Source organism: Rhamphochromis longiceps, linkage group LG10 (genome assembly GCF_057381845.1).
Source record: "Rhamphochromis longiceps isolate RC_006_pf linkage group LG10, R_longiceps_female_GT1.1, whole genome shotgun sequence".
NCBI classification, from domain to species: domain Eukaryota; kingdom Metazoa; phylum Chordata; class Actinopteri; order Cichliformes; family Cichlidae; genus Rhamphochromis; species Rhamphochromis longiceps.
The window spans coordinates 29816284-29832289 of record NC_140566.1 but is presented as its reverse complement, the minus strand read 5'-3'; the positions used below and the strand labels follow the sequence as shown (position 1 = coordinate 29832289).

Here is a 16006-nt window from a genome sequence, read left to right as displayed (position 1 = left end):
AGCCATTTCTCTTTTCCAAAGATGAGTGATTTCTCAATCAGATAGATTTATTTATTTTTTATTATTTTGTTGTTTCAGCAACATTAAATTTAAAAACTGTACTTTTGAGTTAAAATATATATTTATAATTTTAATAAATGACAAATTAAAAAGGCATGAACATTTTTTTTGTATAGAAAAAATATCAAACCGTGACACCAAAGTATTGAACCGAACTGTGAATTTTGTGTATCGTTGCACCCCTACTACTTATGTGTTGTTAAATTAGTTCATGTTTAATCTGATTAATGATTAAGCTGGTCTACCAAAATTAATCTAATTTTCTTTGCAGGTCCCTTGTGCCACCCCTTGTAAACGCCCCTGATGTCAGTGCGGTGGAGGTGTTTTATTGTGAAGGAATTGACAGGAAGCGTGACGGCTGTCTGGTAGACGCTGTGTGCGGGACGGTCGCTGTAGCGCATTCCAATGTGAGCAGAGATGTAACCGCTGTGCGGACTTTGTTTCCCAGCCGTGTTCAGCCGCAATTTCAAGGAATAAAATGTCCAACTTGAAGGAGGCCAGCACTTGTCCTGACGGCTACAGGGCTTTAAGCGCGAGTGAGCTGAGGGAGCTTTTACAAAACGACGACAAAATGGACCAAATCATTCGCCTCAATGAGAAGGTAGGGATCCTCCGTGCTCCCCCCAAGAACCAAAGTGCCGAGAGTAATTTGCTCTGTGTTGGCGCTTCGTTAGCAGTACCTCCTATTTTTTAGCACAGTTTTTGGGGGTTTGTTTGTGGTCATTGCTGAATATTCTGCTGTTTGTGGTCCTCATATTTGGTGTGCGGTGTGTGAAACAGCCCAGCTTTCAGTGCACGGCTCATCGATTGTCTGCGTGGCGAGCGGTCGGATTTCCAATTCGTTCTCATTAAACTCCGCGCTATTAATATTTGCGGTGAATGATTAATTACTGAAGCGAATGTAAAACTCTGGGATATCTCTGTGTTTGGTTCGTACAAGTGGTTTATTTCAGTCTGTAAACCTTCTCACTGGACAGGAAGCTTCGTATCGTGGTCTTGAAGCCCCCCCACATACGCGCCGTCATGTGGCTTGAGTCCTCGCTCCGAATTCCCTTTGAGAAATCTCGCATTGCAGATTTTTTTCATTTGCATGTGGGGTTAAACTCGAAGTGGAAGATGACTTTAAGAGAAAAACTAAAGTAATTACATGCTATTAAGTTCGGCGATATTTGAATGTACATAACGTTACACATCCGAGTAAAATTCCCACTTTTAAAACTGGATATGCTTAATCTTTTCGCTCAAGAGACACAATTGTAAGTTAAGCGGCAGTACTTCATTAAAGAGTTGTGTTACTGCAGTAAACTGCATCTTGGTGTATTGCATTCAAGCCGAATTGAGGAGTGGTAGCCAATCTTTAGAAAACGCCCGAAGTCGTGTTTGTAGGTTTTTGTAAATTTGCGTGGAACCGTGGTAAATATAAATTGGACATTTTCTAAAGGGAGTAACCACTCTGCACTTTAGAGAGGCGCATTTCCAGGGGGGTTGCATGGTGATTTTTGTGGTGTCAAGCGACACCACATCTCTCTCTCTCTCTCTCTCTCTGACACTCACACACAGACGCACGCTCATACTCATCTTTCCATCACTTAGTTATGGTAAACCTCATGTACACCTAGCTAGCGCGTCTTATCTTACCCAAGCTTTCAAGAAATCCGCATATTCAACACAGTTTCGCACCAATTCCTGAAATACTCGTGACCTGTAATGTATTGACCTGTGTTTCTGAACATGCATTTTCCAACATTATTTTTTAAGACATCTGATCAGTCTGGTATGCAATGATTTGTGTCCATCTACATGACATTAACATTTTCCCCTAAAGGTCAAAAAAGTCCACACTCGGAGGCTGGGTGGTTTGGTTGGTTTAGTGAATCATTTACAGCTCACATCAGAGACCACCATTTGAGTCCCACATGTCAGAGTTTAACACTATTAATATATGGAAAAATGAATTATCAAATAAAACATGCTTTTAATTCTCACTGAAAACTACTCTGTTAGGGTTAAAGACTTAAATAAAAATAAACTCTGTAGTTGTTACGGAACAGCTAAAACTGCTGTTACACTCCTTTGAAGTCCACTGCCTGGGGCGGATGCTTATTTGGTGCATTGTAATGTAAATTCACCATGGACAAAACACAGTTACCCTCTGAAGACAAAATTTTCATTGCTCTGACCCAAGCCAACCATTCGATGATTCACATGGCTATTAAAGCTGTTCAGTTTAGGCCTTACACACTAGTAACGTTTAGGATATCAAACCATCTAGGTTTAGAGATGACCAAGCTGCTCATTTTAGTTTAGAATATAAAAGAAACTGGATCTTAATGCCTAAACACACCTATCTCTTAGGTTTAACAGACTAAATACTACTCCTAGAGCTGGTCCCAAGCCCGGATAAATGGATAGGGTTACAAACATGCAGATTGTCAAAAATTAGATTTCTGTACCGGATTGAGGCCTGGGTTAACAACCGCTGGTGCTGCTGTCCAACAGGGTGCCGGTGGAAGCTGTGTTACTGTTGGCTGAAGACAAAGGAAGCGGAAATGGGGAAGCCGTGTTAGAAGGCAGCGAGAGAGATGGGGGTGAAAGTGGGGCTTTAACGGGAAAGAGCTGGCTCATGTGATGAAAGGTAGGTAGATTAGGGTTAGGTGCAGGGACCAGGTGTAAGGAAAGCAAGGTTTGGAGACTTGGTGGCGGAAGGCAGCTTGGTTTATTTTAGGGATTAAACACTAATCAGTTTAGTTTAGAAAAAGAGCATTGGTTGGGTTAAAGCCAGTGGTTGCCATGGAGAGTGTGCATCCATAGCCCAGTTGTTTGGGGTTTTTGTGTGTTTTTCTGTGAGATCAGGCTGATGCATTAGGATCTAATGAATCAGACACTTGCAGACAGATCTACACCAGTTGTAACCAGACGTCTTTTTCTTGGGCCCCATTCGGATGAGTTTTGCCTTGGGGTTGCTCAAACAGAAAAGGCTCTCAGTTGGGATTCAGCAGCTATAGAATTGCAGTGCTTTTTCACAGCCACGGGTAGAGTAACAACAACAGCGTGTTCACTGAAACGTAACCATTGTGGATTAGTCATCCTCAAACACTGCAAGTGTGCTTAAATCGATGGAGCTAAATAATTAAGAAATGCAATTATTTTGCATTTTGTTTGCAACCCTCTGCATTGTAGCAGCATAAAACACAGTATTACTGAGACAGAAGCATGAGAGTCACATCATTAGAAACGACCCTGGCTCTGTGTCGTAGATATAATTAAAACCTGGAGTTTTGAGCAAGTTGGTATAATGAAACTAGACTCGTGCAACAGGTCTTATTTCTGATGCGCTGTTAGACAGTTTGACTTTGGGAGGGCTCTATGAGAGTAGGGTCACTTTGGGAGCAGCCTCAAGTGGACATTAGAGGAACTGCTGTTCGGGGTATTTTTGGGGTTGGCTTGGTTTTTAAGCTCTGAACGTTGCTGCTTCACTGATGTATGGGATTAGTTAATAACAATAATAATGCGGAGCTTAAATTGGTTGAAAAAAAAAATGAGCAGCTACCAGTCTACCAGTCAGGTTGACATCTGTGAGAGCCATTCATTCCTCTTTTGTTCCTGCTTTTGTTTTGTTGTGATACGTGTTTGAATACCAGCTGTGTAATGCATTACTGCAGGATGCTTAACAGTTTCTGACATATTCAGCAGGAATTAGAGCACTGATGTTGGTAGGCTGAACAAGACCCACGTGTGTCCGACTGTATGACATAAAGGAGAAACGACTGCAAAGATGTTCGGAGCGCACAGCTTGTGGGAACATCAGAAATCGCTCACACGATGTGACAACAACACAGCGACCCACTGGAAAGCTGATAAAATGTCAAAACATAAACTGTAGCCTACACATGCCGTAATCACTGCTTGCTGTTTCATTAACCCTTATCAGTGAGGAATGGTATCTGAATCACTCTTCAGACTAAATGTGGGGCGAAGGTGGTGTTTACGTGGAACCTGAGGGGTATGCTGCCAACATAGTTCAACAAAGCCAGGCTTTCTTTGCTTTAGCTGGCTCTAGCTGGACTTTCTGCTTCAGGGTCTGTGTACGCTCACATAAAAAGGGGTGTGTCATGCATCACATGACTCTTCTTCCTCAGAAAATGATCCCCGCGAGAGAAGTTATCAGATTATGATGGTGATTTAAAAATCTGTAAAGAACATGAAAAATGTAACAGTGAAAAGCAACAACATAGAAAATGAGACAAGCTATTAATGCTGCAGAAGGTCATTAATCTGGTGATTTAGCACCCAGAGTGATAAAATAAACAAAGAAATCAAGTTTTCTATGTTAATGCTGATTTTTATCAGTGCTGCTGTTTTATTTCTAAGATGACAGCTGCACATTAGAGCTCTGAAACTTGGGACTGGACACATTTAAGCATTGAATGTTACTGTCTCATAGCCTAATAGAGGAGTCATGGAAATAGCTTTTGTTTCCTGGCAGATCAAAGTGAAATTAATTTGAATGATTACACAGGTATTTTCACTGTGTGTCTATGTGTTCTTGTAGCTGCAGTTCAGAAGTGTAAAAGGGACCTCGCAGCAGATTAGAACCGACTATAAAGACTGTTCATACATTTTCTACATCACAAAATTAACACAAACACAATCCTGTGATAATGTTACGGATTTTGCATTTTATCCAGCGGGTTTACTCAGGTACAACTTAGCAGCTTGCACATATAAAACATATTTGCCCAGCAGATTATCCGTATTACACTTAAATCATGTTATAAATAAAAGAATCAGTAAAAAGCGTGACACGTTCAGCCAAGACTTGCAATGCAACCTGCTCCTAACCAGGTTGGGTGTTCAGCACGAGTTGCCATGGTGATTTAGACACTTTCATGACACAGAACTTAAATAATCGAATCATTAAAAGAAAACAAACATAAATAATCAGTCTGACATTTTATTTTACTGCCATGCATCATCTGTTGAAGCCTTAAAGTGTGAACCTGAGCCAGTCTTTAGTGGTTAGTTCAGAGGAAACTGCTTAAACAAATTCTTTAGAGTCATATCTCAGTTAATGTAATATCTCAGCTGGTGTGAAGATTGTATAGAAGATTGTATAGAAACACATTTTAAGCCTGTCTTAGGGGTAGTTTGATCTGTCCAAATAATATAATGTTAAAGATATGGCATTGAGTCTTTATGGTCCCGTGCAAAGACTCAGAACACCTTTTCCCATTTACAGCAGTTATTTTAGTTATGCATGAGAAATGTTCACTTTAAACAAGAGGACACAGGATAAAAATGCCACTCAGTCCCACATGAAATGGGATACCTGACCACTCTATTTATAATCAGCCACACAACAAGCTTCATGCTGTGTTGTATTTTCAGTTGCGCTTCATTACTTCATATTCGGATGTAGTTTTTTGGTGTCTGGAGATCTTTCCACTTTGCTGGGCTCTTTAATCTTGCAGACTGGTAAAAATCATCCTCGGAGGGGAAACCAGGTAGAGACAGACCTCACGTAACCGCTAAACTTCAGATCTAAGTCATCTTCCCAGTGATTCTGTGTGAACATGAGAATCACAACTAGCTGAAGACTTGGGGGAGGGGATGAGAGCGGTACATTAAACATGGGGGGTGGGTTTATGTCGTGGAAGCTGTCAAGTACTGAGCGCTGGCATCCAATAGATTCATTTACCTTCTTTGTCTTTGAGTAAAATTACTCAAAATTTGCTTGACAAAATTTCATGAAAATTGGTGAGGAGGTGGTGTTTGGGTGAAGGAGTAACCCATTACATTTTGGTGCAGACTGGATGACTTGCTCAAGGTGAACTGCTCTCCCTGAGAATCCTCCTAGTTCTTTGATGAGAGAAGGTTTGAATTTTAATCTCCATTTTGCCTTTTTAAAGGCTATTGAGGGTTTTCCTGGCTCAGAGTGGGCCTTCAGTGGAACGTCATTAAACTCGGGTGGTCTGCAGAGAGTCTGCATTGTTGTTCGACAGAAATCTTTGCATTTCCCCTTAAATCAAACCACAAATCCCACATGATAGTCTTAGTAAAGGAAAAGCTTCACTGTCAGTACATGAGTCATAGGTTAAAAACAGAGGTGTACAATTGTATTTAAAAATTCAAACGCTTTAGAGCCCTCTTTTGTAAATAAAAGGAGGGCTTTTTAATATCTCGTGTACTTATCATTTACACATTCTTCAGGGTATTTTGGAGAGTGCTGCTAGTGCTGGTTTGAAAGCTTTATTGTTTAATCTAAAAGCTTAGTTTCAGCTCCTCTTCCTCAGAAAGTTGGTATGACGATAATGCTGCATTGCTGGTGTAGACCTCTAAAGTGCCATCAACCGCGAAGCATCAGTGTAGCTGCCACCATGTAGCTTCAAACTTCCATTTAACGCATTAATATAACTGAGAATTTTATTTTATTTTTTTATAAAATGCTTTTGTTGGGTGATAAAATCAGGACTTTAGCTATGATTTTACATGACTCTTAATGCCCATGCAGTCATCTGAGTAGGAGCGAGGCCGATAGATGTAACGTTATCCCCTTTATCTGTTTACACCAAACACACACTGGTTTCTCATTTGTTGAGGAGATGTTACTGTTGGGATTGAACCATAATTCACTGCATCATCACTTTTTGGGATACTGGGATACAATCCGGACCTGCACTGGGTATGGTTGGGTTAATGCTTGAACTGATGCTAGTACCTGGAATTCAATGCTAGTACCCTTTAGTATTTAGTATTTTATTTAAGTTCAGACCTCCCGCCCCCAGCCACCTCCTCCAGCTTTATCAGAGGGAATACTGAGGTGTTCCCCAGCCAGCTCAGAGATGTAATCTGACAGCCTGAAGAAGAAGATGCCAATGTTTCACTAGCTGCATCATGTTCATTCATGGATTCACTTTTCAGGCTGTGAAACGCAGTACACTCTTCACCTTTTGGTTAGATTTTGTTTGATCAGGTGTCTGATGTGCTGTCAAGACCAGCTTTGCAGTTTGTGTTACAAATTTTGCAGACGGCATCGTGTAACCTCGCGCAAGATTACTTTGGGGTTGCCGCAGCAACGATTGCAGTTTGTTTGTTCGTCAGCACGTTGCAGGAGTGACGTCACTAAAAGCAGTTTTTTGTTGTTGTTTTTTTACGGTTTATTAAATGCATGACATTTGTGAAGTTAATGAATAAATGAGAAAATAACGGTGATTTTTTAAAAAAAATAATCAAGCAGCGTTATTTGATATTTTTCTCCTACATGTGGAGATTAGTACAGCTGCCTGCTGTGACCAAGAAGAAAAAAAAAACGCCCGCTGTGAGATAAGTCAGAGGTAAAACAGTTTCAGGCAAGACAGCCAAACAATGAGCTAGAAGAAGATATAAAGCTCTGAGAAGAGTGGGCGAAACTCGCAGTGGGTTCACAAAATCTGCAGGGGGGCGACGCCACATTACACACTGTCGTTTGATCCATTATTGTTTTTATAAAAATATTTTTCTATCTCGTTTATGAAAGTCTTCATAATCATACAAGCTGGCTCCGTGACAGGAGACTGTCAGCGCAACACTGCTTCCTTTCTTGCAGGTACATACTCGGTGTTGCGTGAAGAATTCTTTAATGGAAAAGACTTTTAAGGCCTTCAATTTCTTCACAGACTGAGTTGTTAAATTGGCGGCTTGAGCCTCGTTTAAGACAACAGGAACACCTTTTTTATTGCAGTTTACGTGGCAGAAGAAAACAACAATGCGTCGCCTCGTCTTCTCCAGTGCAGAGTTCCTGACTCTGAAGTGTCATTTGTCTTGGGCGGTAAACACCGCCAGCCTATGCATCGGAATACAGAAAGCACTCCCTCGCTGAAGACTGCAGCAGTTGTTGTTTGGTAAACTGGGCGGACCAGCCGAGGCAGGAAATGCGTCCGTTTGGATTCTTGTTTAAGGAAAGAAAGGAGCTTTATTGGAGTGTGAGTGTGAGTTGATCTGTATTATCTTTTGATTTCTGAGAATGAATGAAAAGAAGATCTGACATCCTGTTTTTCAGCAGCTCAGACAGTCATCCTTCTTTCGACCTCAGGGCAAATTCTGCAAATTTTTTGAGACTCATCCATCCTTTTGATGACCCGGAAAATGCGAGACAGATGCACCGTGCAGCATGGACTCAATGCAGAGGGCTTCAGGCCCAAAGAGGCTGACCGCTGAAAGTGAGCAATTGAGCAAAAAGAAAGTGGCGGGAATGTGTGAAACTGACTCTTTTAACTTTGTGAAACTCACAAAGTGGCATTGTGTCTGTGTTTGAGACGCCAGCTGCTATTGCTGGGACCAGACTTAAAGGGAGTGGCTTTGATTTTAATAATTTATGGTGGTCTCATGCTCCAGTGACAATATCACATTTACCACTCCTCCTCCCCATTTACCCATATCTTACTCCTTTATCAACATTACGGCTGCAAACAACAGCATTTTATAGTTATCACACTTGATGTTTTTTTGTTTTCTTTTAAACCTTGGCGTTAGCTTTCTTTTATGTTCCTCTTTCTTTACACAGCAGTTTTTGCTGGTAGCCATTCGTTGTGCTTGCGATTAGTGATAGTGTGAGTGGCTGATCCTCGCTTTTCCCTCATAGCACAAAGAAACTGTAGAGGAAGAAAAACAATATACACTGTTCAATTTAAAAAAAACCCCAGAAAAACATGAACATTAGAAAAATATCATGTTTTCTTTTTAATGAGAGACAGTGTAACAATATTGTGGTGAAATAATGAACATGTGACTGAAATGCATCACTTTAACTGTTTAGGAATTTGAGGCATTTTTATGCACCGGCCATCATTTTCAGGGACTCAGAAGTAGTCAGACTAATAACTGATAAGCAGCATCATGGCCACAGAAGACCAGTCCCCCCATTCTGTTAATTCATGACAAATTAAGTCGATTTCAGGAGCTGAAATTGCAACAGGAGCGCCAAAGGGATGTGAATATATGTGAAGGTGGCCATCAGGAGACTGAAGAGCCCAAATAATCTAGTTATTTAGAAGGAATCACAGAAGACAAAGTGGATGATCACAGAATTATTATTTAAATTTCTAAGAAAAAAACCTTCACAATATTTAGTGTGTTGTCAAGAACACTTGAGATAATAGGTGTATCATTTTTAAGGTCCACAATCAGTTTCTCTCACTGAAGTGTTAAAAACATCCTTCTAGTTAAATTTTTTGTCCACTTGCTTCTGAGCCTCTGAAAATGAGGCGCTATGTATATAAATGTCTGTAATTCCTAATGCAGGTGATGCAGTTCTTTCTTGAATTACAGCACAAAGTCTGCAATTAGCGTTTTGATGGTTTATACACACCACAGTCAAAGTCGGAGGCAAAATTGCAAGAGATGTGTCATTGCCCAAATACTTTCACTGTTCTGTGCAGCACTGTGGCTGCACAGCTGTTCATGAGCCGGTTGTCACGAGAGTCTTTGCATGTATGAGGGAAAAATGTCAGCTAATTTAACACTAATTGTTTTTCTTTCCCCTCACAGTTTCAGGAGCTCCAGTTTGACAGGGAGATGCTGCTGACCTCTAACCGGAGTTTGGCCGAGGAGAGCCTCGCTCGGCGACCTCGCCTTAATAACGGCAAGCTCCAACTGGCGGAGAAATACCGGGAACTGTCCAACCTGGCAACCACATGCTGGGAAAAACAGAGTCAGCTTGGTAAGTTTGCCCCCACCGCCGAGGAGACAAAGACGGGGAGGGGGGAAGGCCAGTTTTGGGTTTTTCTTTCTTTCTTTTTTTTTTTTGGGTGGATGGGGTGCCAGCGCAGAATCACTGTCAAGACATAAGTCAAGACGAGTGTGGTTGTGATGACAGGGTCACTGGTTCAGAGTCCAAAACCGGGTGAGTAAATATGGGCTTTCTAAGTGAGAGTGCAGCACTGAATTTTTCATTTTTCTGATGATAGCCTCAGAGATTTCAAAAGGTTCAACCAAAAGAAAAAATTCCTCAAATCCAAAGGAAAGGTTTCATCCCAACCACTTAAGGTTTAAACTAATTACACACGATAACCCACAGCGGCTCCTCGTTGTCTCTTCCCCATGTGATTGCACTAAGAAACACACACTCGCTGTTGCACACTTTGAGACACAGAAAGCAAAACTAAATGTAAATCACGTTTGACTTGATGCGACACCCTCGCTGGTTCAGAGGATGAGATGATGGAAGTTTCACGTCGGGAGTGCAGCAACGCTTCAGAGTGTCAGCGAGACGAGCCTTCAACCGCCTCGGCGTGACTGGAGTTCGGTCATGGGAACGAAATGGAGCATATCAAATATCAGCAGGAAGCTTGCAGCAGTTGTCAAGGAATTTGTGGGGTGAAAGGGGCCTTGTCTTTGTTTAGGGAAGTCATGCTTTTGACGGCGCGGCAGCAGCAGAGGATGTCCTCTAAGCCATGCTCCTAAATTTTTAAGCCTCGTGAACGAGTTTAGACATTCCCCCAAGAACAGTTGATAAAATAAATCCTGCTGCATGAGTTTCCATAGGTAATGGCGGCTGCTGCTGCTTATTTGTAAACCTAATGTGTGAGTTTGTATGGATCAGGTCTAGTGCGTGGTTTCTGACACAGCTGCCGGCCAGCGGTGGAAGTTGGAACTTGGGTGGAATTTTAAACTTCCTGTCAATGTGTTCACGTTATTACACAGATGCTATCCCACCTCCCCTGCAAAGCAGGATGGGCGGGGGTCCGTACTTCCTCTCCAAAACATCTGATTCTCATTTGGTGCTGGAGGAGTGTGTGTGTGGGGGGGGGGGGATGAATGAGGCGAATAATCGTAGCGGAGACAAACGTCGGAGTGGATCAAGGCAGACAGCTGTATTGTTTAATACATCCTGCAGTTTGGTGTAGGGAACGCTGGCCTGGGTGAGCTGTAGTTGTAGTCCCCGGGTGGAGCTGAGGCCTTGAGTGTTTCTGCTTCAGTTTCTCACAAATATTATTGGCATTGTTTTCCACTGCTGCCTTCTCCTGTTACACTAGAAACCAAGAGCTCTGACTTCCATGGGATGGAAACCCACTAAAAACATGAACATATTGTGGCTTGTTCAGAAATATTTGTTGAAGATGTTCTTTTATGACAACCATCAGGTTTCTAGAGAAAAGGAGGAACAACACTAATGAGCGGGGGGAAATAAATGAAGAGAAACTTGAGATCGCTGGAATGTGACACAAAAGAGGACTATGTTGCCAAAAGAGACTCCAAAGCTGGGATTAATGTTCGCAGATCACGCCAACTTAACTGCCTAACCAGACCAGTAAGATTTACTAGTTGGACCTCTTTAAACGGCAATATTTGTAAACATAAAAGTTACCTGTGTGTGTGTGACAGGTGTGGAGGTGAAAACTAATCTCTGGACCAGTCTCCAGTTGCACTGAAAACACAAATTAGCCCAAATAGAAACTAGTGTTGGTGTGACTTTGCACAAACTGGGTAGTGTTTAACTAGTAAACATTGACAAGGTACACAGTACTGATGGGGTACTTATAGATGGCTGCTCACACTCAATCAACAGCCCTGTTTCAAATTTAAAAGTAGTCACCATGAAAGAGAGGGAAAGAGAGAAATTACGGCTACTAGAGACCACTACTCTACATCATCCATTGGTTACTGAGGTCCCATTGTGCAGCCTCAAGCTGTTACTGTGTTAACATCATAGATCAAGTGTGCAGAGGGTCAGTTTACCACTGCCTTTTGTAGCCGGAGGAGTTGCCCCCTGCTGGTCAGTAGAAGTAATACAGCTTTAACCCCTTCATTTAACAAACAATTCAAGCCAAAGGAAACCACAAGGCTTGGTTAGGTTAACACATTTCTGTTATAGAATTTCCTTTTGGGTTTACCAATATAGGTTAAAATTACATATTAATCAGTATACGTGAACCCAACCTTAAACAGGTCACTGGGAAACTTGCAGATATTTAGAGGTTGAGCCACTCATGTGTTAGACTCACTTTTCAGACTGAGAACCTCTGACCTTGAGGCCCAACAATAAGACATTAATGCATTATTTAACAAGTACTCTGCACTCTGTCTGGACCGCAACCGCGTTCGAACTCCGCCTTAGTTTTGATTTCTGTTACTTGATTTCTGCTACTGTATCTGTGCACAGACAGGCAGGCATGTAACTAGAGACTATCTTCTGATGTGATCGCTACAGCTGTGGCGCCACTGACTTCTCATATTTAGATGCCACATAAAGAAACTTTAAACGGACACTTGGATGCATTCAATGTACGTAAGAGTTGGCGACTGCCACCCTCTGCAACCCAGATAAGCAGCAAAGGTTGGATGGATGTATAAAATATGATGTGAAATATAAATAATGTGGATCATGGGCGTAAACACAGACCCCTTGGCTGCCTCCTCCTTCCATACCCATTTACTCACTACTTTAGTAGCCATTTTCACACAAACCTTTATTTTTCCCCAAACTAAAAACCCACCAAATTATTAAAAAACACATTTGTGGCCAGTTTTTCTGAGCGTGTTTTCCATGATGAATTTCTTGTGGCTCAGGAGATGGAGGGAGTTGTCAACTACTCTAAAGGTCAGTGCTTCAGTCGCTCGCACCTCCATATGAACACCTGAGCCGAAAAGGTCTGTTTGCTATTTACAGATACTTAAAATGACAGCAGCTTCAATCGGTCACGATATATGGAAGCCGCTGTAACTGTAAGTTGTTTTTAGTTGGAAGTCGGTCCACAGTTACAGGCGCACGCGTGAAAAGAAGTGGTATCTTTGCTATATTTTACTTTGAAAAGGATTCTTGGACAGCCTATTAGCAAAGCAGAGGAAGTCCAGCTGAGGCAGGTAACTGTACTGAACAGCATTTCAAACTTTGGATTTCTCAGTCAAGTCACATTGAAATCAAGCTCAAACATCAGCTGATAGCATTTCCAATTTCCTGGATTATCGATTGCATCTGAGGGGAACAAATCTCTGAAACTGTCGATCGGCTGTGTTATCAATTCTCTTTGTTTGGGGGTCGGGGAAGAGGCTTCTTGGGCTGAATCTCATAATACTTAAAATTTTTTTACATTTTACAGTCTGGATGCCGCTAGTTTCATGTCACAAATTTGCTCGATTAACTGCATCGTTCTTTCAGTATCCTCATAGTCTTTTGTTAATGAGAAAATAATTACTGCAAGGAAACGCTACCTGGTAGTGATGTTCCCTTCGCCCTGCCTTTGTTTTCTCGGTTTTTCAAATGAGGCATTAAAAGCTTTGCTTGGGTATCACAGCAGGGAAAGATTGAATTATGGGTACAATAACGTGGACGTTTGACAAGAGCTATATTTGTCCTTATTGCTCCATACTGCTCTACATTGAAACACAAGAACAATGCTGTTTTCTTCTTCTGTGTGGGTCGTCAGCTTTTGAGGAGGCTGATGTTTGCCCGAGGCACATTAGCTCCAGTCTTATAGAGTGGTATCATGTATGTAGCCATCGAGTGCATATTTAATTAACCTTTCAGTGGTTTTCCCCTGGGTTGACAGCTTTGCGGTGGGCCTCAGCTAGGGAGTTGGGGGTGGGGTATCTTTTGCCTATCAGCTGCTCTTTTTTCAAATTCAAAGCTGAGCAAGAGTCACCCCCCCATTGATTTATGTGGTTTAACCCATATATGGAAGACTTTATTGCTCTTAGAGCAGTAGTTCTCCTTTTTTATAGATGCCTAAAGAATTCAGACCCAATGATTTTTAAATTTAAATAGTCTAAGTTGAAATTCACATTAAATACAGGTTGTTGCAATTGCCAAACGTCACCAAACTCTTGTTTCACCTTATAGTTTTCATCCAGTTGGCCTCAACTGACCTGCAGTGGCTCAACAGTTTGCTGGTGGGGCCCATGGTTCATTTTGAGAAACACTCTCTCCTACAGTAACACAACGAGCTGTCTTCATTTAAAATAACCTTGTCTTTATGTCGGTTGTCTCTGCTTCCTGCTTGCCTCTACTGACTAGAAGCACAGAGTGAAACAGACATGCGGTGAAATCGAGAGCACAGGAGAGACTCTTGTATTGCGGTGAAGTTAAACTAGTACACAAAGAGTATAAACGGTACACATGTAATATGTTATCTTGACTTCCGTGATAAAGACAGAAAGACGGCGATAAAACCGAGAGCAGAGGAGAGAAACTGTAAACGAGGACAAAACACATTAGAGACTCAACCCTGAAACACAATCCTGAAATTAAACTAGTGCACATGTTTAAAAAAACAAACAAAAGTAATGCACAGTCTTCACATGAGAAACGTGGTGAAACCAGGAGCAGAGGAGAGAAACCAACTGTAAAGACTGTACTAGTTTCATTTCAGGACCGTGGAAGCAAAGTGTATATAAAAAAACACAAATCTAACATTTTTGGTGTCTCTATGGAGGGGACAGTCTGTCAGTAGTTGGTGGGAACATTTGTGTGTATATTTCTTTATTTTTCAGTGATTTCTGTTGCGAACATTGGCAGTATGCAAGTATAAATGGTTAGAAGCTGCTTTTGTCCCTTTCTGGAATCAAGGGCCCATTATTTTAATGATTACTGATTGGTTTCACAGTAGATCTGCCACCTTAATTACTGCAAACTGGAAATATGTTGTGTAAGGTGCCAAATCTTGACTTGTAGCAATAGTAAATGAGGAGCACATGAGGACAAAATGGCCCTCTGGAAAGCGTTGGATGATCTCATAGTCCTTGCCTGTTGCAACTGGGAACCATTTTACCCACTGTTAAAGCTATAAACTATGTAGACTTCATATGAGGTTTGATTTTGAAGAGATATCAAAACTTTTGCCATAGCTGAAAACATGAAAATGAGGCATGGCAGCTTTGTAACGCCGCTTGTCAGCGCTGCGAGCGGAACGGTTGCTGGCACCAGTTTAATCAAACCGTTGTAGGTAGTCGGATCGTTGCGGATCGTTTGAGGCCATTGAATGTTTTCAGCTGTTTGAATTCTGTGGTTTACTAACAGCGACCTGACTGCACCTTTCTTTTATATCCACGTGCCCATCGCTTTTTTACGTTTTTTAAATTTTACAGAGTAATAAGAATGAAAGTGCAGATATTAATATCCTGTCATAAAGCAATTTATAAAAGCAGTGGCCTCTCAATAAGTTCTCTTTACACCCACATGTTCAGGACAATCAGAGGTCAGCATTAGACGGGACTGTACTTGCTGTGTCTTGTTTCATACTTGTAGCTGGGTGTGGTCATTAAAATGGGATTATTGGCTTTCTTGTTGCTATCATAGCAGATCTAAATGAATGGGAACTGTGAGACGGGGCTTTTATGTTCCCTTCCTTTGTGGACCCAGCTGACTGAGACTATCCAGCACCTCTGCTGCTGGAGAACAAAGTGCCTAACCAAGCTTTTTGTTCGGGACTTTCCATACTCTGATTTAAATAAAAAGGATTACACCCTCTGACTGAAAGTCAACAAGTCACTTGTGGGTTTGAATGATTTAAAAGAGCTGAACGTTTCTTCGGGTTTCTCTGCGTGTGGATTTAGACATTTATGAGGCACTTGGCCTTCTGATATCATTCACTTTTTGACTGTGTTAGTTGGCTCAGTGTCTGTTGCATATTTTAGAGATTCAGAGTGAGTGAAGTGGTGTCAGAGGAGATGCAGAGCAAAGTGAAGATGCTGAGCGTGTTGCACTCAACTTGGGTGCATGTTTCTACCTCCGCTTTCAGCTCGAGGGCTGCACGTGTGAGTATTTAATCCAGGCTATCGGTGTGACCGTTGTTGGCTGCTTCACCACTTGCCCTGTACTGACCGGGTGGTGTTTAAACACTTTCTTTAGCAGCTCAGATATAACTTAATGTGCATATTGATTTTCACAGGGGCAGCACTTTGAGCAGAGATATGCAGACCTCCCTTTTCCAATGCACAAAGCAAACAGCAAACACAATGAGGGAATCTAACT

At 41.7% G+C, this 16006-nt stretch overlaps 1 protein-coding gene across 6 annotated transcripts in view; it reads left to right on the top strand.

Annotated features, from left to right (window-relative positions):
• Window positions 1-422: 422 nt before the first annotated feature.
• The window catches only part of vps37d (VPS37D subunit of ESCRT-I), a 50657-nt gene continuing 35073 nt past the window's right edge, over window positions 423-16006 (top strand). Inside the window, exons 1-4 of one of the 6 annotated variants that reach the window (XM_085421264.1) lie at window positions 533-661; window positions 7781-8021; window positions 8132-8258; window positions 9586-9757. In XM_085421264.1, coding sequence (XP_085277390.1) covers window positions 9613-9757 — 145 coding nt within the window. In that variant the 5' untranslated portion in view covers window positions 533-661; window positions 7781-8021; window positions 8132-8258; window positions 9586-9612. Of the gene's footprint in view, window positions 662-7780; window positions 8028-8098; window positions 8259-9585; window positions 9758-16006 lie in introns of all 6 variants that reach the window. The other 5 variants (XM_085421261.1, XM_085421263.1, XM_085421262.1 and 2 more) reach the window with 5 other exon arrangements.